Source organism: Octodon degus, unplaced genomic scaffold (genome assembly GCF_000260255.1).
Source record: "Octodon degus isolate 3935 unplaced genomic scaffold, OctDeg1.0 scaffold00045, whole genome shotgun sequence".
Taxonomy (NCBI): Eukaryota; Metazoa; Chordata; class Mammalia; order Rodentia; family Octodontidae; genus Octodon; species Octodon degus.
The window spans coordinates 5,826,290-5,852,312 of NW_004524621.1; the positions used below are offsets into that span (position 1 = coordinate 5,826,290).

Here is a 26,023-nt window from a genome sequence, read left to right on the forward strand (position 1 = left end):
ACATACTCAGCATGCACAAATCCCTGGCTCCATCCCTAGCACTACAGAAAAGGAAAAAGGAAACAGCTGATCATGCGCTAAAGGAGACTGACCAAGTGACCACAAGATCAGAAAGGAACAGTAAACAGGGATGAACTACATGAGCCACACGGAGACACCATAGAATGCTGAAAGAACCATAACTCAGCCACCTGACACAGGAGCAAGCAGCAGGTATGACTGTGGTGTCAACAGTCCAGTCTGTGCAAGTACATTACAGAGCCAAGAGGCTACACTGCTGCCATGGTGCTCCTGAGAAACCCATCAAGAAGGCCCTCTTCATGGGAACCCACCAAAGTCAAGGACCATGCAACACTGGAAAATTCACATGCACTTAGTCAATCACTGCCATGGACTGGACTGTGTCCCCCTGGCATGTGCAATGAAGCCCTGACCCCAACTCCTGAGATGGTGTATGGAGATGGCTGGGAACTGCTGACTCAGGATAAGGCCAAGGCACCTCATGATGGATCAGTATCCACAAGGACAGCACCAGGCAGCTTGTTCTCTTCCCCTAGCAGGAGGAGGTGAGAGGCCAGAAAGAGGCCCCATCAGAACCTAAGTCTCCATACCTGACCTCTGACGCCAGCCTCCAGAACTCACAGGAAAGAAAGCCCTGGCTACTGCATTTCATTATGACAGCTGCAGCAGAGTGGCCCAAAACTACTATAGAAACTGCTCTTCTCAATGTGAGGAGCTACACTGCATAACAGTTTAATTTTGCCACACTACATTGTTAGCAAAGGTGAAGTCAAAATGCTAAGCCTGAATCTAAGTCTTCCTGAGTACACTTTTGTTTAGATGCTTCTCTGAGGAAACACTGTGACAGATCCCAGAAGGGGCCAGGCTGTAAAATGACCAGCTCAACCCGATGCACTCCACGATGGAAGCAAACACTGCTTTATGCCCACTGTGGGTGAGCCTTGGAAACCCAGGAGGACAGGCTGTTGGGTCCCAACAGACAGCTCAGGTGGCCCAGAGACAAAGATAGCTGGAGGTTGGTAGAGCTGGAGGTAGTCAAGTATGGGGTTTCGGAGGTGATGGCACTATTCGGAATGAGGTGGTGGTAGGTACACACAACTGCAAACACACTGAAAGTCACTAAATGCATACTTCAAGTGAGTGGTCGTGCTAGGTGGGCTCCACTTCAGTAAAACTGACAAGAAGTTTATGTTGAAAAAAAAAAAAAAAAAAAAACTAGAAAATAGCTACACTATTTTAACATGCATTTTCTAAAATTGATATATATAAACTTGAAGTTCAGAACTGAAGAAAACTGACCTGTAACCAAGTGCAGCATGAAGTTCTTGTTGACCCCTGTTAAAAAACTTTCTAGAAACATTTTTTTTAATAATTAGGGACATTTTAATATGGCCCTCTTAGAGGTGATATGAGAACCCTTGGACCCCTTACAGGCTTTTAGGAGACCACCTATCAATTTTAGAAAATGCATGTTAAGCTTTTTAGGAAGTGGTGTTTCCTTGAAGTTCAGAAAGAAAAGGAAAAAAAAAGGTCAAAGAGAGCAATGGATGCTTGCTGTAAACCAAACTAATCTATGTGGGGTTTTGGTACCAGGAATCAAACTCAGGACCTCGTACTTGCCAGACAGGCACTTGTGCTGCTGAGCTATATGTCCAGCCCTCAAAGTGTTATCTCAAGTGGACTTCAGATAGCTAGCATATTATACAATATTATTTTTACTTTTCTGTAACTTGTGAAAATGTTCACAATTAAGCTTTTTAATTTTTGTTTTTTTTTTTTTTTTTTTTGAGACAGAGTCTCTCACTATGTAGCCTAGGCTGGCTTCAAACTCAGCAGTCTTCCTGGTTCAGCCTCCACAGTGCTTTAAAAGTGGGAAACACAAGACTCACCTGGGCTGTCTGCAGGCCACCCAGCAAAGCTGAGTATCTCCTGGCAGAAGTATGTACGCTCCTCCTGGCTCAGGTGATGATCACTGGCCAGAAGGCTGCTGGTCTGCAGGTAGCTGGACCAAAGTTAAGGGACCAAGAGGGAAGACCTGGCACCCAGGACGCTGAGACCAAAGGCTTCTTAAGTTCCCCCAGTCTTCAAAGGGTGGCCAAAGGGCTTTTCATTTGTAGTCATTAGAAAGTCAAAATTAGGGCCGGGGAGATAGCTCAGTAGAACAAGCACCTGCCTGGCAAGCACAGGGTCCTGAGTTCAATCCTCGGTACCAAAAAAATAAATAAAATTTTAAAAAAAGAAAGTCAAAATTCGATTTACAAATACAGCATTTCTATATTTTATATGTTACATGAAACATAGAATATTCTCAATATTAGCATTACTAAATACTAGATGGTAAATAATACTGTTATAAAAACAGAAAGCATGCCCAAGTACAAATTCCCTATGATGAATGTGATCATTATGTATACATAAATCGTACCAATAAACTTAAAAGACCAGAAAGCACTCTTCCTACTTGGTGAAAATATGGACCATAAAGGATACTTCTCAACTTGCCCGAGGTGTTTCTGGCATTCTGCAAGCTGCTTCCGGGTGTGCGTGACAGGCAGGGCCCAGCCCTCGGCCAGGTAATTTTTCAGAGCTCCCTGAAGGTAGCTTTCAGCCTTCTGTGGAGACCTTTTTCTCCTGGCAATGGCAGCGACAAAGAGAAGCTCTCCTTAGGACTGGGGATCTGTACTTGCCCTTCCCTGATCCTGAGACTAGTGCCGCTGGATTCTTTTTCAGCCCTCCTATCACACCCATGAGAGAACTAGGCAGGTCCTAAGTGACCTGAGAATTCTTTCCACCAACTGATGTCCCTTCATACAGATTCTTCTTTCTGGTTTCATCTACCTAACTTACTTCATTATAGTTTTTAAAATCTCATTTCAAACAGTGATCTGCTTTTGAGAACATGTGAAAATATGAAACAGCAAGTTTCACTGCCAGCCAGGATCTCTACTCATCAATAGGCTGATTTTATCAAACACTGAAATTAAGCTAAATTTTAGATCTTTTTCTCTGGTATCAAACTCCAATGAAATGTACACTCTAATCGGACACACATAATAGCAACCTCTAGACCATTCCTCACCCTAATCCCCCCTACACTACCCACTCACACAGCCACCACCCACTCTGCTACCTCCTCACATCACCATTCCTGGCCACCCTCTCACACTGCCACCCACCCCTTTCATATGCATCCAACATACATGGTTGTTTCCCAACCCCAGCCATGATGGTCACAGCCCTGCTAAGAACCACATGATCAACTAAAGAAGCACTACACACATTCAGCTGAACTTGCCCTTGAAGGCTGATTCTTAAATTCTTCTTCATGATGGAGTTACAATATTTTATGTGTATACAATTAAGTAAATTTAATTAAATACAAAAACTTCAAAGATCAGTATCAGTTATTAAAGGTAATAACAAAAAACTCTCCATTTGGATTTTAGAAAAAAAAAAAAAAAGACCAATTCATTCCATATTTTTCAACACAAATTTATGTATATTTTATATTACTCTATACATACATCTTTTCTCACAACATGTGAAAAACATTCAAAATCTAATGAAAATATTCAAGATCAATTACATGTAAAATTCTGCCAGATCTTTTCCAATGAACCTGGCAGACCGGATCCTCCCAATACTTGTATACATTTCAATGGTAGTATGGGACAAATCCTGTAAAAAAAAAAGGGGGGGGGAAGGCAAAATTATATACTTGAATTTTTAACATTATATCTTAATTTACCCAAAAATGAAGCAGAGATGGCAGTAGCTAACATCCTTGGACATCTGTCTTGCATTGCTTTTCTGTGTAGCATGTACTGTGCATAGACATCCCTGAACTCACCCAGCAAAGAACACAGAACTCTTCAAAGCACCTCCATATGTGGGTGCTCTGCAGCTTCCCCACTGCCCATGTGACAGGGATCCCCACCTCTCAGGTGCTGTCAGGGGACCAGGACCTGGCAGCCAAGCTAGTTCCCCCACTATTCTAACCATACTGCTATTTAGAATCTCCCTAATCTGAAGCTTTCAACATCAAGCACCACAGCTCTCTTGCATGAGTCCACATGGTCCCCTTTTTACAAATTAAAGTACTCATGCTTCCCTCTCCCAATTTCTAGTTCTTAAAATTACAAATATTCAAGGACGCATTCATGCCTAACTGTGGGGTATGCCACAAAAATATCTGGGGTGCCAATAAATATTTAATGAATAACCACCCCATCTTTGTCCACAGATTCCTAGCATGTGTGAGGACCTAGCAAGGGCCTGGGAAGAGGTCTCAAGTGCCAGTGCACCCCCAAAGTCCCTGCCAAAGAACAATGCCTACTGGGGGGGCAGAGCTGCATCCCAGGCTGATGGATAAGGCTCACAACACTTACTAAGTAGTGCTTCTCAAAAGCTTCCACTGATGACAGCGCTTCTTTGAGTTTCTTATAAGGACTCTGAGCTGTGTTGGCTTTAACAGAAAGAGAAAAAAGTCCTTATTCATCTGCATCATGCACAGCCATGGGTTGCAAGGGTTCATACTCACGTTCCAACACTGCTGGGGGTCGTGCTTTTGTTTTTTGGTTTTTTTTTAAATCAAATATCAGGGACTGAAGCCAGGGCATTTGTACTGAGCTATATCCCCAGTCCTTTTAAAATATGTTGATCTTGAGATAGAGTCTTACTAAGTTACTCAAACTTGTGAATCTCCTGCCTCAGCCTCCTAGGGTACTGGGATTACAGGTGTGTGTCACTACACCTGGCTCTCATCTCAATTTGTTGAAATTTCAAACAAAGCCACACCAAAAGAAACATTATTATGTCTATTGTTTTCCAATTAATGTATTCATGAAATATTCTAAATCCTTCATAAAATACTTTGCTCTGACCATTGAGACTAGACTTTTCAGAAATGCATTATGATATGTACTCCAACCAACTGGATTACTCTTACAATCTTCTTTCATGGCTCAAATCCAAGCAGTGTGCCATGAAGACTTATTTGAAGTCCGCTGAACAAAAGGATTTTCACCCACCTGTGCTACTTACACACTTCAGTGACAGCAGTACCTGTTTCAGGTCGTTCAGCTCCCAGGCCTGCCAAAAGGTCAACGGTCCTGTTCAGGTCTTCAGAGTTAGGTCCATTTTCTGACACAAGTCCACACAGGTAGCCCAACGACTTTAGCTGTTAAAATAAACCCTAATTTCAATCACTTTGCCATAGGAGTCAGCAGGGAATTCATGAATTTAAATACAAAACTTCAAATCCAGCCCCGCAACCACCTGCCACACATATCCATGAGCACCACCAGCCCTGCTGACCCACCCAGCCTGGCATAGAGCCCCTTGCACAACAGTAAGCAGCAGAAACCATGACCTCCACACCACATCCAGACATGCTGCAAGGTCACAGGAGCCAAAATCCTGTCACTTAGGCACCCAAAAGGACAACATGAACAGTGGGCAAGGCAGCAGGTACCTTTTCTGTGGCATAGCTCCACAGCCCCACAGTGTGCGCGATGTTGGAGTCTATCTGTGCCCGGTCACAGCAACCTTCTATCCTCTGTAGCACCTCCAGACAGCTCAGAAACACCCAGCAGTCCAGTGCGCCCAGTGGGACCGAGACCTGTGTGGCACAAGTGCAGGCAGTGCATCATTTTTTTTTTTTCCCCCACCAGGAACTGAACACAGGATCTCACATCTGCCAGGCAGGCACTATCCCACTGAACCCAGCCCCCAAATGTGTCTTTAGCAATTCAGTATTTGATGAGAAGAGTAACTCGGCAGAGACAGCTTACAGCTGCATAATCTCAACCTGATTAAGAAGCGACCTACAAAAAGGCCAGCTCTCACACAAGAACTACCCACATCTCTCTTTGTACGGAGTGAGGGAAGGGTAACTGTGCAGATGCATTTGGGGCAGATCGTGTTCAATTGCAGGAAAGAAGGCGAGTGGCCATTCTATTGCACTGAGGAATGACAGGTGACCTGATGTGGCCAGGTGTGTATACTTGTGCAAAGGAATTATTGTTGCTCAGGTAGGCAGTAGAATATTCACAGACAAATGCAACACAACATCTGGGTTTGCCTGGGGATTAATTAAAAGGGGTGGACAGGAAAGAAAAACCTAGCCATATACCACTAAATGTCCCAGCTGCTGGTGGACACTGAGCAGTCCCTATGAATATCCTCTCTAGCTCTGCATATATCCCAGCTTTTTTTAAAAAAAGACAATAGATATACATTATCAAAAATGCAAAAGAATCTGATTTTATTGCTTTAACATTATTTGTTCACATTCTACCACTTTGAAGCAAGAACATGTCTTACCACCAAAGGCAGCTTGCTCCTGATGGCACTGATTGCATCATATACTCAAGATGGTATCTCAGTTTTGGTGAACTACATTGCTTGATAACACTATAAGTGGGGACATGATCAGGATTCTACATCAGTGAACAAGTGAAGGTGCCTAGTGCTGAAGAGGGACTCTCAGGAAGCCTCCCAAGAGACACCACAAGCACCCATAAAAGTAATAGGCCGGAGTCCACTGGAGAGAACCAGAGTGCCCTCAATGTTTCTGTGAGAGAAAAACTGCCCAACTTTTAAAAGACATGATAAATGGCTTACATAATTGAAAAAAATATCAGTGTAGAAAAAACTGAACATACAATGCATGGCACTCTAGCCAGAAGTGCCCTCATCCATCAAACTAAGACAGGTAGGGGCTCTTCTGAGACAACTTGATCCCCATTCCAAGATGCTTTGGTGAACATGCCACTCCCCTGATCACTAGCTGGGGACAAAAAAAACCCTCCTCCAACAACTGAAGGCTTGTATAGGCTGAACTCTACACAGCAGCCTGGGTAATAGTCATCTAACTCAGACAAACTCAAGGAGGGCAAGACAGCACAGAGGCAGAGTACAGGCCAGAGGGCCCTGGGGACCTGGGGTGTAGGCATGACCAACAAAGCACCCCGCTGTGCCCCCCATCAGAGCCTGCACAGCAGAGGCACACCCCAAACCCACAGTCAACCCAGGCTGGTGTGGATGTTTCCATGGAGTAAGCATCATTAGGGAAGTGAAATGATACATAGCAGTGGCCTTTCTGAGGGTCAAAATTGCCAAATTCGTTGCAGTCACAGGCTGCTGAGGATACAACTTAAAAACCTCTAGCTTGAAGCAGCCTCATCCTAGAGCCAACACACACAAGGAACAAACTCAGACTTCATTTTGTTAGTTGAAAGCCAGAGCCGCCCAGAAAGCCCCACCTCTTGAACATACACCTTAGCATCTATTGCAAGCTGGCACTGCCCTGACTTTCTTGAGTTTCTTTCAGAAACTGTTTCAGAGAGCCCTGTAGCTTCCTTTACTTCCTAAGGTACCATTCTAAATTCAAGCTTCTTCTGAACAAAAGGACACACATGTGAGTTCACACCAGATGTGCCTAAGGCACAGCAAAGGCCACTCACTTTTCACGTTACTATGCACTGTGTGGCAGCCTGGCCTCCAGAGGAACTCACCAGGGGTTGGGGGACTCTGTCCCTTCTGCCAGCATTCCAGGGCCTGACAAGGGTGGACTGCAGGGCAGTAGGTCACCTAAGACTCTAGACATTTTAATGAAGTAAATTTAGTGAAAGCATAATTACAGCAATACCTTTGTATTGCTTTGAAAAATAAGTTACATATTGAGGGACTCAGAAGGGCTGCACGCCTGATAAATTCTGTCAACTTGGGAAGTATAACTAAGCTACTCAGCAAAGAGCCAGGGTCCTTTGTAAACATCCTCATCCTGTACAAGAGGAGGAGGGCATGGAGATTGAGTGAGTGCTACACTCCCCCCGCCTGCGGGGTAGGTAGCCTGCTTACAATATAAGGGAGGAAAAGAGGATTGTTCTCCCCCTATTTTGCTCTGGTTTCTTTGCTGCCTTTTTTCACCTTGAACTGTTACCACTGTGCCATGTGATCCTGCTTTGGAGCCAGCTGGTTATGGACTGAAACCTCCACAAACGGTGAGCTAAATAAACTTCCCTTCTTTAATCTGGGGAGTCAGGTATTTTGTCTCAACCACAAGAGAAAATTAACCAAGACAGGGGCATAAATGCTAAATTCAGTGCTAAATAAATTCCTCCATGTGTAATCACTGCCTAAGGAAATCAAAGCTTGCCTTTCCTTGAAGGCACACTTGCACCAATCAAAGCTCCTCCCCTGAGCATCACACACATGACACGACCCCTGGCTGAGCATCCACAGTCCCCTTCTGTGAACAGACCATTAGCCAGCCTGCTGAAATGCTCATCCACTCTGAGTGTCACTATCTGCTCAGCTGCTCCAGCTATGGGGAAGCCTTCACAGACACAGAAGCAGGCCCATCCACCTGAGGCCAAAGCAGCCTCTGTGTTTGTCCCTTACCCATGACACACAGAGAGAAAGAAGCTGTCCATAGGAGGTTCACTGCCTCCTCTATTAGCCACTTCCCACACAAGGCCAGTGTAAATAGAGCCTGAACACAGAGGGGGCACATGAAACACAGGGCTGCCCCAACAGCCTCCGCTCTACCTGGGGCCAGCCCATATTCTTTGGGAAGAGCGCCAGCCCAGAACCCACACATTCCTGGAAAAAGCAGGCAGGATGCTGCTCTGCCTCAAAAGCTCAAGCTGCCTAGGAGAGATCATAGTTCTGTCACTTCACTCAGGACTGGGGGGTCGGGGGCGGGGGGGGGGTCTCACCATCTCTTCATCATTCCCAGTGCCCTAATGAAACACGATGCCAAACACCTCCACACTCTTCCTAGTCATTTTGATTCCCATCATTTGAAAATGGCAGATTCTTCAACCAATTTGATACACAGAGTGTAACTTTTCTTAAAGTCTTTGTCTCCTGTTTCTTCTGATATTAGTAGTGCCAGGAGCCATTAACTATTTTAAAGAATAAAATTAAATATATCATTTTACCCTTTCCCGTGACTATCACATACCCGGTGTCCTGGAGCCCCAAGCCATCACTGTCCCTCCACAATTCACTGCTTACAACTTACCACAGAGCACTTTGCCTAATACAGACCTTTGCCAAGAGGAGATATTATTTGTTCTTTGTGCCTGGCTTCCTCAGCAGGACTCAACACTGGTAAGACTGACCTTCCACCCTACAGACTGTTTCCGTAACAAAGCAGGATAACAGCATCCTTTGCATGTGCTGGATATGGAGGCTCTACCTGCATCAAGTCACAAGGCACGCACCCGTGCACATTCCTGCACCTACCTGCTACTATGTGGTGGGAACACAGCTTCTGTGTACACTGGGGTGGGTGGGACTGTGCACATGGAGTACGTGTATGCTTTGCCACAGCAGAGATTGCTAGGCACCTTCCTCAAGTAGGGCCAGAATTCATGTTCTCGCTGCCGTCAGTGGGTAAGCTATGGCCCCCTCTCACTCACACCTGCCCAGCCTGCTTACTGCAACCACCTGGCAGGCAGCAAGCACTGGAGTTTTGAGGAAGTTCTGGCTTGGACTTCTCTGTGGTTGGGGAGACTGAACATGTACATGTGTGCTAAGTGGAGACCCAGGCAGCCTCCTGACGTATCTGTCCATCTGTTTGTGTGCTTACAGGAGCTCTTCCTACATCCATGTGTCTTGTTGGCTACACACACTGCCTATCTCTTTTCACTCCTACCTTCATGGGTATCTGTCAGTGACAGATAGGACTGTTGTGCCCTAAGAAATGTGTTCACCATATGATCACAAAGATACTCTCCTGTGTTGCCTTCTAGAGTTCTCTTTATATTGTAATTTCATGTTTCAGGTCAAAATTCCAGCTGGAACTACTTCTTTCTGTGGTGAAGAATTAGGACTTTTTCTATGTGAGTACCCAGCAAGCTCAGCAGCACTTACTGAAGAAATCGTTGAATCCATTCACTTAAAATCTACTCAGTACTGGTTAGCTTTCCTACTGCTAGGACCAAAAGTTGATGTTAACAATGTAAGGCAGAAGATGGCTTATCTCCTCATGGTTTCAGGGATTCAGACCAAAATTGGTTTGCTCCAAGGCAAAAAACATCATGGTAGAGGGGCATTACAAAGGAATGCTGCTTTCCTCGTGGCAGCCAGGAAGTCAAATAAAGGAACTGTGCTAGAGAGGAAGAGGTGAGGGGCCAGTATTCCAGGGCCTGACCCAGATCATGTTCCCCAGATCCACTCAGACACATCAGAAGTGTGTTTTACCAGCCCCCTCAACAGCTCACAAGCTAATCAAGCTAACAATCCAGTTTAACTGCCATATCCCACCTTTTGTTAACTGGACACCCAGAACACCCAGACACATTTCCCTGAACCCAGTTAATCTCCAAATACACGAGATCATATTTCTACCTAACATGATATAAGTACCCTGCATAAAACCAAAACACAATAACACGATAATCCCTTTCCAAAAGTCTCAACAGCCCCAGCAATATTAAAATGTCCAAGTCAGCATCTCCTCTGAGACTCAAGACAACTCTTAGCTGTGCACCCCCATAAAAATAAAAAACAATCTCAAGGGACACTGGCACAGGGTAAATATCTCCAATCCAAAAAGGAGGAATCGGGAGACAGAAAAGAATAGGACCAAAGCAAGACTAAAACCTGTCAGGGTAAACATTAAGTTCTATAGGTACATATCAGGGATCCAGGGCACATGGCAGTAAAGTGAGTTCCCCGGCACATACTTTCTCATGAGATCCATGATGAGAATGCACTGCTATGATGGCAAAGGCTTCTAAACAACACAAGTGCTTGAGACAAGGACACAACTGTGGCTCTACTGGAAAAGGCCACAGGCTAAAAGGGACCTGAGGGACCAGTGCTGGAGGCACTGATGGTCTAGCAGCATACAACTAGCCCCAAGGCCTTGGGCCAAGCTGCCCTTCAAATATGTCACCTCATTGGGTCCCCACCACCTAAATAATAGCTGATACTGACCTCCCTTAGGGATGAAGAAAAGGGAGTTGAAAGGGCAAAGTTATGGTTCACAGTCTCCAGGAATAAAAACAGAGCAGGGTCTAAACATAATGACCTGGGGGAGAGGTCACCTGGCCTCATAAGGCTGAGTCACACCTTAGAGCCCAGGACTGAGCAGTTTGTGGAAAGGAAATTCCTCTGTAAATAGCACATATGGAGTGATCACACAGGGGGCCAAAAGGGTCAAAGGGACTGTGGAGGCCAGGTTCAGGTGACCCAAGAGCACTCAACTGTATGTGGCACTGGAGACAAAGAACAAACCATGGACTATGAAAGAGACTGTAGAAGTGGAGTATGGATTGTGTGATCTCACTTGGACCACAACATGCAACTTTGTTCAGCTAGAAAGCGCAAAGCAGTGTGCTAAACATGATTCAAGCAAGAGATAGCTTTTGCACAAGGAAGGTCAAGACAACAGCAACAAAAGGGACAAGAAGCTACTGATACAAAGTAAATAGGGGGCCAGCAAGATAGCTCAGCGGCCTAAAGTGCATGCTTAGACAAGCTTAGGCAGGTGCAGGGGACCCCAGTTCGATCCCTGGCACCACATGCTATGCCAGCACCACCCTCAGGGTGGGTTGAACCTGCCAAAAAAAAGTAGAAATAGGCCCCTGACAGTATTAGATACCATGTGCTCAAAGCCCAGACATGCCAGAGAAAGCAAGTGACTTCCACTGCTTTCATCTGTTCTATGTCCAGCCTTCTGCTTGACAATGTCAGAGGCATCATGGAATGCAGGGAGTAACTCAGAGGCTACATGCAGGAGGAAAGCGCTGCTGCAGGTAGTGACACAGTAGGAGCACTTATACTTGTATTGCCTACACACACCTTCCTACTGCTTGTACAATGCAAACCCCAAGACCCAGCACTCAGTATGCAAAATGGCCTAGCTGGGCCACAGTGCTTTTGAGTAAGGTCCAGGGCTTAGCCTGGAGCAAATGCATATCTGAACCACCCCGACTCTCATACATACCCTGATTGTTTTTGCAGGCAAATAACAGGATGAAAGTCTCTTAACTCATAGGAAATCTCCAGGCACGCATGACCTATTGATGCACAACCATCTCACAGCCGTACTCGAAGGGTCACCAGCCAAAGTGGAGTCCCTGTATCACATTGTTCTACTTGCCCAAAGGAATCTTGTTTCCGGCTGGAAAACAGTATCTTTCTTACCTCCTTGATTACATTTCCAAGACAAGAAAATTAATTTGATAAAAATTCTTAAATTCCTGACTTTGTGCTTCAACTATGATAGACTCTGAAACTTTGTGCTTCAACTATGATAGACTCGTCTAGAGATAAACTAAAATAATTTCACTTCACTTAGGTTAAAAAAGGTGTCCATCTTTTATCATGTTCATGACGGGCCTGCAATTTGTATGACTTGCTGCCAAGCAACTTGAACCATCCATCAATGGTACACATGTGACTCTCCCATCATGCAACTTTATTAATTTTACTAGATCAAGACCAATAAAAGTGATTAGGTCTGTTTATACCACCAGTAGTAAAGAACCTGATGGGACAGTCACAAGTGCACTGCCAGTGGTTCAAGCTGGCAGGAACATGTTCAAGAGTACTTCAAACTATTAGCCAGTTACTGAGTATCCTGTCTGGGATACACAAAAATACACTGCTGTATTATAAATTACTACCCTACCAATGTTCTACTTAAAGAAACAATTACTCCAAGGCTGGTTATAAAGGGGCCTAATAACAAGGCAATGACTGTGTGGATCAAGACAGGGTTTGGACAGTCTGCTTCTGTGCCAGGGTTTTGGGAGTCAACCAGCCCACTTGGAAGTCTGACTGGACAGCAGGTAGGATGTAAAGTGTCCTCTAAATTACACCCAAGGTCTTTCACCTGCCCGTGTGAGGCTTTCTGGGTAGAGGCCACTGAAACCCTTTCATCATTAATACATTCATGATTCTATGGACAGTAAAAGGGTTCAGTAGATGTTTTCTTTAGAACTAAGGTTTTCTAGTAGCTGGGATTACTGGCATAAACCACCATGACTGGCTGGGAATGAATCTTTGAAAGCAACAAGTTCAGATAAAACAACTCAGTGCCTCATTCTCACTGACCGGCTTCTTTTACACCCATGTCTTCCACTAAGCTCCATGCCCCCATAACCCAGGCTCATCTTGCCAGTGTCATCCACACTGCTGCTTGTGTCCATGCACAGATGAGCTATCAGAGAAGCTGCTCTGAAACCACACCCATGTCCATCCAGCCTAGTGGAGTATCCTTCCCTGCCAGACTCCAGCAGAGAAGGCCTCCCTGTGTAAACCAGCATCACTCTTAAAGACACACAATGAAACTGACCTGTGAAGCCACTGAGCCTCATCCCCTTGAGAGCAGATACTGCTGCTAAACAGTAGGTCAACATAAAAGTAGCCATGCAAACAATAAACTAGAGGACAGGGACAATCAGAAGAAGCAGCCCTCTTCCTACCCACTCTACCAGATGCAGGGCTGAAACACTTCTGTCAAAAACAAGCCCACTCACCTCCAGGAGCCGCAGCTCCTGCACGCAGCTGTGCAGCAGCTCCAGGGCACGCTGTGCTACCTCCCACGGCCGCTGCAGGAACAGGAGCAGGGTGCACTGACGCGAGAACAGGTAGCTGCGCAGGTCCAACAGGGTGGCCTCCCGCCTCTGGATCAGCTCCCGTTTCTCCATGTCTATGGGCTTGCGGAGCACCAGACCATTCCAGCTCTTCACTGGCTGGCAGAAAAAAGTCAGCCAGTTGGCACCATCTAAACAAACACACACATGAAAGGCGCTGGAACAAGGTACTTCACCTGCTGAGGCACCTGCTCGGGCCCTAAGTCCCATGGGAGAACAGGCAGTTTCCCTGCCCTGTCCAATCCATCAGCTTGCACAGCACAGATTTTTGCTGAATTGCCTGGTCTGGCCTCTAGCTTACAATCCTCCTGCTTCAGTCTCACAAGTGCTGGGAATCTTGGTGGAGGGGTGGTCACCATTGAAAGGAGCAAGAGCAAGATCACCATAACTTCCAAAGTGTACTTGGCTAAGATTATATTTGAATCTCACAGCTGTATATTGTACTGGGAACCCTGATGTGAAGGCTCCCACAATGACAGCCCCTCGGGTCCAGCAATAGATGGCTATCCCAGGCAGCAGCACACACTGTATTATCTTGCCCAAGAGGTACTGAGATGGAGAGACTAGGTTAGGCAGCCACCCTGGGACAGGAAGGCCATGGAGCTGGGGACACTTTGGGTGTTAGTCATGCTGAGGAAGCCCCTGGTCAGAGCCTGGAGTTGGCCAGCTCCTATCCATCTGGATAGGTGGACAGGTTCATGTGTCCTAAGCCTCATTGTTTTCCTAACCTGACCATATGACCTACCTGAGTGGCACTCCAGAGAACAGGGCATAAAGAAGAGGGGAAACCCTCAATTGTCAAAGCTTCAACAAGGTTCTCAACAGAGTATACAGCTCTGAGACTCAAATATGATCTCAGTCAAGCACAAATGGCACATGACTAATCCTAGCACTCAAGAGGCTAAGAAAGGCACAAAGATTGTGAGCTAGAGGCCAGACTGGGTAGGCAACTTAGTGAGACACCATCTCAAAAGAAAAGAAAAGGGCTGGGATGCAGCTCAGTACTGCCAGTTAAAAAAAAAAAAACAAAAAAAAACACCTTTGAATGACTTAAAGAATCAACAGGGGCCAGGGAGTCAGCTCAGTAGAATAAGCACTTGCCTGGCCCTAAGTTCAATCCCTGGTACTGTAAGAAAAAGCTGTGTAAGAATCTACAATAGCTTTTTTCTGATTCTTTGCCTGGCACAGCACCCGTGAAAAAGCTTATGGTGAAGAGGGGCAAAAAAAGCAGGTCCTGAAGTTCACCCCTGATTGCACACAACTGTGGAATATGCAATCATGGATATTGCTAATTTCAAGCAGTTTCTCCAGGAAACAAGGCAAATGGCAAAGCTGGGAATCTTGGTGGGGGGTGGTCACCATCGAAAGGAGCAAGAGCAAGATCACCGTGACTTCCAAAGTGCCTTTTTCCAAAAGATATTTGAAGTATCTTACCAGGAGACAACCCACTCGGGCCCTCCTCTTGTCCTTCTATCAGACAGGAGCTGTCTTTCTCTCAGTAAATATATTTTTCTCATAACCTCCGTTTCTCATAACCTCTCATGTTCCTAAAATTCATTCTTTGGTTTTAGAGAACATGAACTCATCCCAGGTACCTTTTAGGTTGGAAAATCAGTTTTTCTCACTGTGTCATTTGGAGGTTCCCTGTATCAACAGGATAGCCAGACATGCCTATAATCCCAGTACTTAGAAGCTGAGGCTGAAAGATCACTGGGAGTTCCAAGGTTAATCTGGGCTACACAGAGAGTTCAAGGTCAGCCTTAGCTGCATATTGAGACTCTGTCTCAAACAAAATAAAACAAAAAGAACAATTGAATAGGTGTATTCCCCTCCCTAGCTTCCTAGGTAATGACAGGTATAAATCTGTAGAGCACTCTTTATCTGGGACTCAAAGTCAGGACCTTGTATATGCCAGACAGGTAGTTGTGCCACTAAGCTACATACCTGGCCCTGTAGTTTTCAACGTAAGGAGCTTTTGCTTCCTTTGTTAGATTTTTGTTTGTTTTTGAGACAGAGTCTTGCTCTGTAGTCCAGGCTGGCCTTGAACTCAGTGTAACTCAGGCTGGGCTCAAAAGCTGGCCTGAAACTCTCAGTGATCCTTCTGCCTTAGCATCCCGAGTGCTAGGATCACAGGTGTGCCAGCCATCATGCCCATTTGGAAATATAAATAAGGAACAAAAATGTGTAATAGATACTATGAAGTAGGAAGAAAATGTCCAAATGAGAAGGGAACTGGGAGAGGAAGGGGGAAAGGAAGGAAGGGACATGAAAAAAAATGAGAAAAGAAGGATGACATGGAAACAAAGCTTGTGTAAATAACAAAGGGGAGAGAAGCAGAAGGGAGAGGAAGGGAATGGGCAAAATAAAACATAAGAATCAGGGTAGGAGGGCCGACCAGATAGCTCAGAGGATTAAAGCATGCAGGAGCCAGGGGTTTGATCCCCAGCCTGCATACCAGCCCCACCCCGGGGACTCACTGAGACAGCGTTGAGACAGGTCGTGGTGGTGCCCACCTGTTATCCTAGAGCTTGGGAGGCTGAAAAAACAGGAAGAACCACAAGTCCTATCTGTGTAGTGAGACCCTGTATACCCTGTACTAAATACATTAAAAAAAAAAAAAAAGAATCAGGGTATGTCCTGTACAATACGAGGTCTCTATGATGAATATACATCTATACTGTACCATCTATACTGTACCAATAAACTTAATTCATGACAAAAAGAAAAAGAAAACACAGAGAGGCAATACAATTAAAGATAACCATGAGGCCGGCCAGACAGCTCAGCGGATTAAAGTGCCTGCTTAGGTAGATCAGGGATAGATCCCAATAGCTTGACATGCCGGCCCCGCCTCCAGGGTACACTAAGACAGCAACTGAGATTGCACGTGGTAGTGCCCACCTATATTCCCAGCACTTGGGAGGCTAAAAACAGGAAAATCACTACAAGTCTGATCTGTACAGTGAGACCCTGTAAACCCTGTACTAAATACATTTAAAAAAAAAAAAAAAAAGAAATAGCTCACAAAAAAATATTTGAAGAATAATCTGTGTGACTGGCTGAGTGTAGCTGCTAGCAGCAAAGAGAGTTACAAATTATGTTACTTTCAGATTAACCAGGATGAAGAGGAAGAGGAGGAGTAAAGCTCCTTTGGAATATATTTTATGAGTTCTTGAATAAAATTTGGGAACCAAAAAAAAAAAAAAAAGAATCTACAATAAAAAGTTATTCAATCTTTTAAGAAACAAATTGTTAGATCTATTTTTTTCCCCACTCCTGCTGCCAGTTTGCTCCTGCTACAATCAGGAAGCAGCTCAATGCCACTGTGCAGACATCAGAAGCTGACTGCAGCACACGGTGTCCTCATTACCAAGCACCTCACCTGGGAAGGCTCAGGGACAGACAGGTAAACCCTGCAGGGACAGTCCTTGGCTAGGCCCCACTCCAAGGCACCCACATCATTGTGCCCGTATACATTCCAAGAAGCCAACCTGGCTGCTCTGTGAGTCTCCTGCCTCAGCCTCCAGAGTCACTGAGATCTCAGGTGTAAGCCAACCCATGGAGCTGCTGTCTGAACTCATGCCCTTCCCGACGTCCTCTTTATACCCTGCCCTGTTTCCAACAGCATGGCTATGTATTTATCCCTCTCACTTATGCTTCACAGAGGAAGAGGTTTGCTCTGCTCCCACTATTCTACAGCCTCTTCAGACCTGCAGTTGGTGGGGTTGGTGGCCTATTGATGACACAGTGAAGCAGTCTTATCCCTCAGCTGCAATTCTTTGTCCAAATTCACTTTTGGATTTTAAGGTGCCCCAGATTTATTTTTAAATTGAGAAAAAAAAAGTATGAGAAATCTAAGAAATATGAGATATTTAAAAAGTACACAACTTATGGTATTACATAATATGATTTCTAAAGCCTCGTGAACACATGGCTTTGGCTGTACATTTCCGTTTGCATCTTACTGCATGAGATGTCTCACCAGAAGGTTCCTCAAGAGCAGCCTAGAGCAGGGTCAGGAGCCTCCCTCCCAACCTCCTTCAGCACAGGCAGCAGGCGACAAGCCACTACTCTGCAGGTCATCATCCCCATAGGCTCTTAGAACTACCCCTCCCTCCACACATGGTGACTTGGTGCTATAGCCCTGTGCATGGAGGTCAGGAGAGGAAAACGACCCCACTGTCCAACTTCAGGGTACAGCTAGATAAACTCAGATCCACTACCAGAACACCTCAGAGATGACCTGATGGCTTACAGAGTCCAGGACAACTCAGCTAACAAAAGAAGCCAGAAAATGACTACATTTATATCAAAATAAACATCCATAAAAAATACCAATTTTGTATATGGTTTCACTTGTTAATTTTGTGATTTTAAAAGAAAAATTTAAGATACTGTTTAAAACTTTACAAGACCTATTACAATAGATCATACAAAACTCTTCAAAAAGCTCTGTGGACAACACATATCTTAACAGGGCACAGAATCAGAAACCACCCACCAGCAAGCTGCTACACCAATGTGGAACCAGAAGTGACACCCCACACCTGAAAATGGCTGTGTGTGTGTGTGTGTGTGTGTGTGTGTACGTGCCCCAACTACTGGGAACTGAACCCACTGAGCTGAAAATCCAGCCCCTTTCTTATTTTGAGACAGCATTCCAGTAAGTCAGTTAATTGCTTGGGATGTGAAAACAGCTAAGGGCTTTTGTTAGAGATTCTTCTAAAAGTGAAGGTGATACAGGAAATAAATAATAATAGCTCATCCTCCAGAGTACGGATGCAACAACACCACAGGGGAAGACGTCGCTGGAGCAGCTACTCACCCCCAGCTCCAAAGTTGACGACATACTGTGAGAACAGGGCATCCAGCTCATCATACTGCACCAGGGCATCTTCGAATTGTTGCAGCATCTCAAAGACGAAAGCAAGCTCCTCCTGTTCGCCCAGAGAACACAGGTCAGCTCTCCAAGCCACTGCAGCCACAGAGTGCAAGAGCATGTAACACTGGGAGGAGGTTCATGCCACCTACATGCAGATCCATCTGACAACACTACAGCACAACACAACATGAATGGGCCCAGAAAGAAGCATGTGACAGACAGGTGAGCCACTGGTGGCACAGGACACTGTGGCCATATCCTGCCTGGAACTTTACTGATAGCCCTTCAAGTGGCACAGCTGCTTTTTTTTTTTTTTTTTTCCCCTCAAATCTTTCATTTATTTATTTATTTGGCACAGGGTCTCATTACAAGCTCAGACTCACAGTTATTCTCCTATCTCAGCCTCCCCAGAGATGAGATTATAGGCATGCATCTCCATGCCTGGTTTCTGTGGCCAGCACAGTGTGCCTGGGGTTCTAGAGCCAGCACAGCATGCAGTACCAGGGATCAAACCCAGGTCCTTGCACTTGCCAGGCAGGTGCTTAGACCACTGAGCTACCTCCCCAGCCCTGTAGCTGTTTCTTCATATGCTTGCTGGCCTCTGATTGAGACTGTGAGGCTCAGCTCCTGGACTTGGGCTTCACATGTCTCTCAGCACACCCAACTACCTCATCACATAGACACTGTTCACAGCCATACGAGGGGACAAAGGCTGGGAGATGGCAGAGCCCCATCCCAGATCTCTGCCCACAACTCTGGCACTCATCAGTGTCCTGCCTCCTAAGTTCTCACTGTGCCATTACCTGAAGGGAACTTTGTTTTTCTCACCCACATTTACTCACTGGAATGCTACATGGGAGAGCTGAACTTTTTCCACTGACCTTTTTAAAGCACCTACCTGTTTCCATCACACAGAAGCATGGATATTAGCTTTAGTCCCTGGTCAAGAACCCATTCTATCCTTACCCATTTGGCCCCAGGCCCTCAGTAGCCTCCCTAGGGTAGATCCAGATCTCTGTGACCTTCATTACTTCCTGGTTCTGTGAGATATTCCACACCCAACCTGCATATAAGCTACCCCAGCTCTGTCATCAACCGTCTTTCAAGGAGCTCTGGTCCCTGTTAGTGGAGTATTAGTTCAGAAACTAGGGTCTCAGCACTAGGCACACATCTTGCTACTGGGGTGCCTTTGCTTCGGGCTAGCAGAGTACAGAGCAAAAACCCAAACTGACTCTATGTGCATGTCCACTCCTGTCTATCCTGAATCTACCTACCCATCACTTCACAGTTCACACTGACACTACTGCCAACCCCACATCCTGGTTTCCTTTATCCTCTGCCTGTCTATAATTCCAGCAGACTAAGCCTGACAACTTAAAAAGAGTTAAGAGATAAGAAATCAGAAAGGTTTACCATATATCAATCACATAGCAAGTTAATACATTCCAATGTGAGGACATGTACCAAATAATACAAGTATCCCAGAGAGAGCCTCAAAACAGGAAAGAACCAGAATGGTTCTTTTGTTTATTCAAAGTGCATGTTTCTTCAGAAATTAAAACAATGGACATTTGGTATGAAATTATGTCTTTTCTCTGATAAGAGATGCAGAATACAAACCAAGGACCCTGAGAGCAGCACTCCTGTCGGTGACCAATGCCCATTCCTCTGTTCATGTAAGACTTTTCATCTTAGAAGGGATTAAAATTATATTTTAAAAAGGATAACATTTTGATGAATTATAGTAAACACAGTCTTGTGCTGGAACCCAGGTCATGACACAGAACCACAGAGGCCATGTCCCCAGAAGCCAACCTTCAGTCCCACGGCACAGCAGGCTGTGAACAAACACCCATGTACAGCCTCGTCTGCTGACTTCACAGCAGACAAATGCGCAGAGGTGTCTAATCTCTGGGCTTTGTCAGCTGCGGAAGGGAAAAGCCTGCTCTGGTTACTGTACTGTCTTGAAAACTGGGCTGTGAGAATCCCCAAAGAGCTGCCTTCTCAGACAGTAAGAAGATGCAGTTGGCCAAGTACCTGGACCATGAAGTAGTCACAGAAGCTCCAGCCTGGCTCTGTCCTCTTCTCCCTCAAGGTACGCATGTCATCCTCAAACTTGCCTAGGTTTTTGGTAAAAGACATAAGAAGCAACGTCCTGAGTTTGGTCAGGAAGGCATTCCAGGATTCCTGAGTTCGGGCAGAGTCCTTCAAGGGGTCAGAGAGCACGACGCACCTGTAAAGACATGAAGGCATGTCTAAAGTCCCCATCACAGAGTGCTGCCTTCTGTTACTGTCCAGAGCCCTGGGCAGGGCCAAGCAGTTCACTGCTGGGACAGTAAGTGCTATAGAAGCCCCAGGGATCTGCTTCAGAGCAGCCTAGAGAGAGGGCCAGGAGTTCAAGGCATGAAGGCTCAGGCCTGCCCTCACAGTCTCTGCCTAGCTCCTCTTACTGGCCAGATGAAATGTACATTTCTCAACTCTGCACAGGGGGGTCCGTGGTCCAAGCATTGCATGTGACTTCTCCTACCCCAGCCAGTCCACTGACACCTTCAGTCCTCCTACACATTCTTAGGTACACACTCCTAACTCACTCAACTGTCACCTTTGCTGACAGCCACCTGCTCACTGTGGGATCACACTGGTACCTGAGGATACCCTGGAACACCCTTCCTTCCCTCCTGGAAGATCTGCTGCTTCACCAGACTGAGCTCTTCAGAGCCAGCATTACTAAAGACACAGCTAAAGCTCAACAGATAGGCCTAACCACACAGAGGCATGAGCAAGGCATAAAGGTATCAGTCATCACATTATAAGAAAGCCTCCATGGTTTGGAAAGGAACTGTATTTGCCTGCTGGGTGGAAATGCTACTTTTCTTTAGCCTTGGAAATAGTAATTGAGAAGGAAGATGAATAAATTTGAACTCAGAAATGGTTTTGAAATCTTGATACTCTGAGCTCTGACACCTCTCCTTAGTGATATTTTACCTGTGCTACCAAGAAACAGAAAAATGAGTTTGATGTTCTCTGCCCTAGAACACCCGCTACAGAAATGATGAGTTGACTAAATCTAAGCAGTCACAACAGCGGACAAAAAGTGGCACAGCCTGTAATCCCAGCACTCAGGAAACTCAGGCAGAAGATTCAAAAGTTCAAGGCCAGCCTGAACTACATAGTGAGTGAGACCCTGTCTTAAAAAAAAAAGAAAAAAAAAAGACACTGTAACATCTACAGAGTCTACCATGTGGATCATTAGAACCAAGAAGAAAACTGAAAACCATCCACCCCAGGCACTTCACCCCAAACAGATTCTTCAATGACAGGCAGGTGTCCAAGGATAGAACACACACGTTTGCTCTCTGAGCTGGAGTAGTCTTTGGGTGCAAGAGCTTGTTCCTACAGCATTCTCCGGGGCTGTAATCAGCACCACTCCTGCTGACCAGACATTAATTCTCTGTGGAGAGTGAGAGGGAAACTGCCATGCTAACCACTGAGACCGCAGCTTCCTGCAGTAAGCCAGTGCTTATCAATCAGACATAACATGCTCACTACACTACACTCCCTAGCTTTCACCACCTGTGGGTCATCTTTTTCTACCAAAAAAAGCCCTGCTTCAGAAACTCATAGCACATGGTCACCCAAGAACGGGAGGCCAGAGCCACCCATGATGTCAGTGTCCTCAGGCACAAGTCATGGCCATGAGAGCCACTGACGGAGCAAGGGGTTGGGACTTCTGCAAGGCACTCACTGCCCCTGTGGCTGTTACAATCAATGAGCCAAACTGACTCAGCTATGCTGCCAAAAGCCTGACAATGCACAAAACCTGGTACTAAGCAATTTCTTTTAAGGATATTTTTCCTAAAGAAGTGATCAAGATGTTCACAACAGTTGGGCTACAAAAATATTTATGATATTGTTGCTTTGGTCAAGAGGTAGGCAATAACCTATCAGCCCTGCAGAGGATGACAGGAAGAGGCTGTAGCACATTAATAAATTATAATATCACCCACCCACGAAGTGACAGTACAAAAATCATCTACTATTCAGAGATCTTCACTTACTACTTATCTAGCAAGTGAAAATGGTAGGAATAATATTATATATAGTGTGGTTTAACACACGCCTATGTGTGCATAATGAGAAAAAGCTGGGAAGACAATGCAATACTCAGGTAACATACATTTCTTCTCTATTCATTACCTTTTTAAAAAAATTCTATTAAGAACACATAACAGTCAAAAATTAAACACATACAAAGCTCAGAAAAACAGCACCTCAGGGCTATGTGGTCCAATATTTTCAAAAGCCAAATTATATTCTGTAATGAAGCAAGTTTTCTAACCAAGTATACTAAATTCAAATTTATTAGAAACTGATCAAGTCTATTTTTTTTTTTTTTTGCCAGAACCGGGGATTGAACTCAGGCCCTTGCACTTGCCAGGGAAGCACTTATTCCACTGAGCCATTTCCCTGGCCCCCAAGTCTATTTTTTTTTAAAAAAAGATTTTTTATTAAAAAACAGCTTTAGAAATGAAGATCAAAATGGTCTAAGGCACATTTAACCTATACAGAGCGAAATGTTAAAAATTTTAGTGTGTTGAATTTAACACAAAGAACAGCATTAAAAACCAAGGTAGTTTTAATGGGCTTGATAGAAACACAATTCCATCAATTAGATAAAATTAATCAGACTCAAAAGGCAGCACTATGTACTTTGAAAAACACTACCACTCACCCACCTGCAACATTCCCCAAGTTCACACTAATGCACCTCAGTACCACCACTTACTGACCACTGCCCCACCCAGCAATGCTTTGCGTTTGCCTCATCCCAGAACTCTCCAGTTCTGCCCAGGTTTGAAGCCCTGTCCATGACCACCGGTGCTCCCTCAGTGGTGACTATACTCCTTCCACACTCAGCTCAGAACAGAGTTGTAAGCATGCCTGAGCCCTGGCAGGGAATCTCAGTTCTATGTAGCACCTTGTTAACCTGTCACACTAACCTCTTGTGATCAACTAACTTATAAAGCCACAAGTCCAGACTGCATGAAATTACTCTAATATATGCCAGGATCCATGAAGCTGGTTTGAACAGTGCCATGTGCTCAGGACTAGGAAGATCAGGAAAAGGACCCACTCTGTGCTCTACCCAAAGACCCGTTAGCCCTCTGGGTGATAATGACATGGAAATCACCACGCAATGAGACAGTTGGGGTCTCTAGATGTGGCACTCAAGGATGACTCCTGCAGCCTCTTAGCACTACAGTCCCTACCACATGGTAGCCACTGGAAGAGGGACGAGGCTCCTGGGTGAGGGCAAGTAACAGCCTGCAGGTCTGGGCCCAGTAATGGTGTTGTCTAAGGACACCAGAAAAAAAGGGAGCATGCACAGCAGGAGAGCAGGGGTCTGGGCCAGCACACAGGCACTCCTACACAGTGCTATGTTAGTAATACAGCAATGTCCTATTCAACAGCAGAATCTAAGGAACCCACACCCCACCAGCACTGCAGGGTTTCCAGAGCCAGGCTTCAGAGATAGGCCACTGTGTGGTCTCCCTTGCCTCTAATGCTTGCCGACCAGACCAGAACTCCAGGGAATGGGCCCTACCTCCATAAGCCCAGAAAGTCAGCAACCTATACCAGCCCAACAGTAGTCAAAGGAGGTGAGAGAAACTGCACTTACCTGTCGCTCTGCTTATTACAAAAGTCATTTCTTATTTTGTCCACAATGGAAGTTCGGGGAAGGATGTTGGTTTTGTTTTTTTTCTTGGCATCATTTTCAACTACCACTATTAACCAGTCCACAGAGCTGTGAGCTTTCAGAACATTCTGCCACTTGGTAAGGTCATCTTTTACCGTAGCTTTGTACACTTCTGTATCCTAAAAATAAATAAATCACTGTGAACACTAGTCCTTCAATGCCCTGTAGATTATGTGGCACAACACATCTGATGATGGTTGGTGGCCACAGCATGGAGCTCTCCCCAAAGGCAGCACCTTGGGGCTCTGAGCACTGGGAAGCTCTCCAAGGTAGCATGGTTCAAGGCAGGGTAGGGTGGGGCAGCCTCAGTCTGCTCCAGTAAAGACTGTGCCCGCCAGAATAGCCACAATGCCTCTGGTGGCTGTCCAGCTCTTGGTGCCACCCATAGGTAGAACTCTTGAGAGCATTGGGACCTGCTGTGAGCCTGAGGCCCTCACAGGCCATACCAGAGGCACTGCAGCTTCCAGAGAGAAGCTGAGAGAAAACCACCTGTGGTTCAACACCCTTAACACCTCCCAACTCACACAATCATCAGAGCTAGACCACCCCTCTCCTTCCTTCCACAGCCTGCCAGAGAAAGTGTCCCTCTGCATGAAAGCAATGGGCCAGCTCAGGTCTCCTGCAGTGAATCCCAAGGAAACAAGTACTCTCCTTTTTAATTGTAACTTATTTATCTTTTCTTTTTTCTATTTTTGGTGCTGGGAACTGAACAGTTGCTGGGCAGGCACTGCATTGCTAAGCTATATACTCAGCCCTATAACTTTATAAATGTACGCATGTACCAAAAATCTAGGCTATAAACTCTAATTCTAATTAGTCAAACACTCCTTGTGATATAGCATATCATACAAGCTCAAAGAGACCAAAGACTGGGCCTGAACAGAGGAAGCAAGGAACCCACATGGTACTAGTTTTTAGAGATTAAAACTACAACAAAAAATACACTGGGTGAAACTAGAGAGATCTAGACAATGCAAAAGAAAGACCAGCCAACATTAGGATAAGTGCCATAAATCATCCAAACACAGTACAGACAGAAAACGCCTCAGAAAACAGCCAAACAGCAGTGAGCTGGGAACTGCAAGGGGCTGTAGATCAATTGACTGACAGGTCAACTGATCGGTCTCAGACCATCTCTGTACCTGAAAAGATAGAAAAACACATTTAAAGAAATAATAACAAAATTTTTTTCCAAATTTTTGCAAATTTTAAACTCCAAAATCCCAATCACAAAAAACTTAGGAAATCTTCCAAATCAAATCAAACTGTTAAAAACCAGTGATAATGGAAAGGAAAAAAAAAAAAGTAAAATTCAAAGGAGTAAAGACGTGTATGTACAAAGTAACAGAGAGAAAAAATTTTTCAGTCCAAACAATGGAAACCTGGAGAGGAAAAACTGTCAAACTAGAATTCCCTATCTTATGACAATATTCTTCAAAACTGGAAGCAAAGACCTGCTCATATATAAAAGCTGAGAGAACTGACCACTGACCAACCTGCAATACAAAGACCTGAACCTTTCAGTGGAAGGAAACTCACATCAAAGGGAAGCCTAAAGCTGCAAAGAGAGTGCAAACCACAGCCTGGTGAAGCAGGCAGGCACTGGCTGACTCTACATCTCTGCCTAAAGCAGAAGCAGGACCCATGCACACATTGCAGGGTTCAGAGCGCGGAGCCATGGGAAGCCCCGGGCAGGATATGCTGCGTAAACATAAACCAGCCTTGAGCCCTTCCAGCAAGGAA

The 26,023-nt window shown here is 45.2% G+C and overlaps 1 protein-coding gene across 3 annotated transcripts in view; it reads right to left on the reverse strand.

The window, feature by feature from the left end:
- Trappc10 (trafficking protein particle complex 10) overlaps window positions 1-26,023 on the reverse strand; it is a 75,019-nt gene that overhangs the window by 15,270 nt on the left and 33,726 nt on the right. For all 3 annotated transcript variants that reach the window (XM_004631798.2, XM_023715896.1, XM_023715897.1), the window contains 10 exons: window positions 24,203-24,399; window positions 20,560-20,755; window positions 18,466-18,577; window positions 13,524-13,771; window positions 5,495-5,641; window positions 5,086-5,200; window positions 4,410-4,486; window positions 3,608-3,699; window positions 2,512-2,652; window positions 1,911-2,023 (listed from right to left, as the gene is read on the reverse strand). In XM_004631798.2, the coding sequence (XP_004631855.1) occupies window positions 1,911-2,023; window positions 2,512-2,652; window positions 3,608-3,699; window positions 4,410-4,486; window positions 5,086-5,200; window positions 5,495-5,641; window positions 13,524-13,771; window positions 18,466-18,577; window positions 20,560-20,755; window positions 24,203-24,399 (1,438 nt within the window). The remainder of the gene's footprint in view (window positions 1-1,910; window positions 2,024-2,511; window positions 2,653-3,607; window positions 3,700-4,409; window positions 4,487-5,085; window positions 5,201-5,494; window positions 5,642-13,523; window positions 13,772-18,465; window positions 18,578-20,559; window positions 20,756-24,202; window positions 24,400-26,023) is intronic.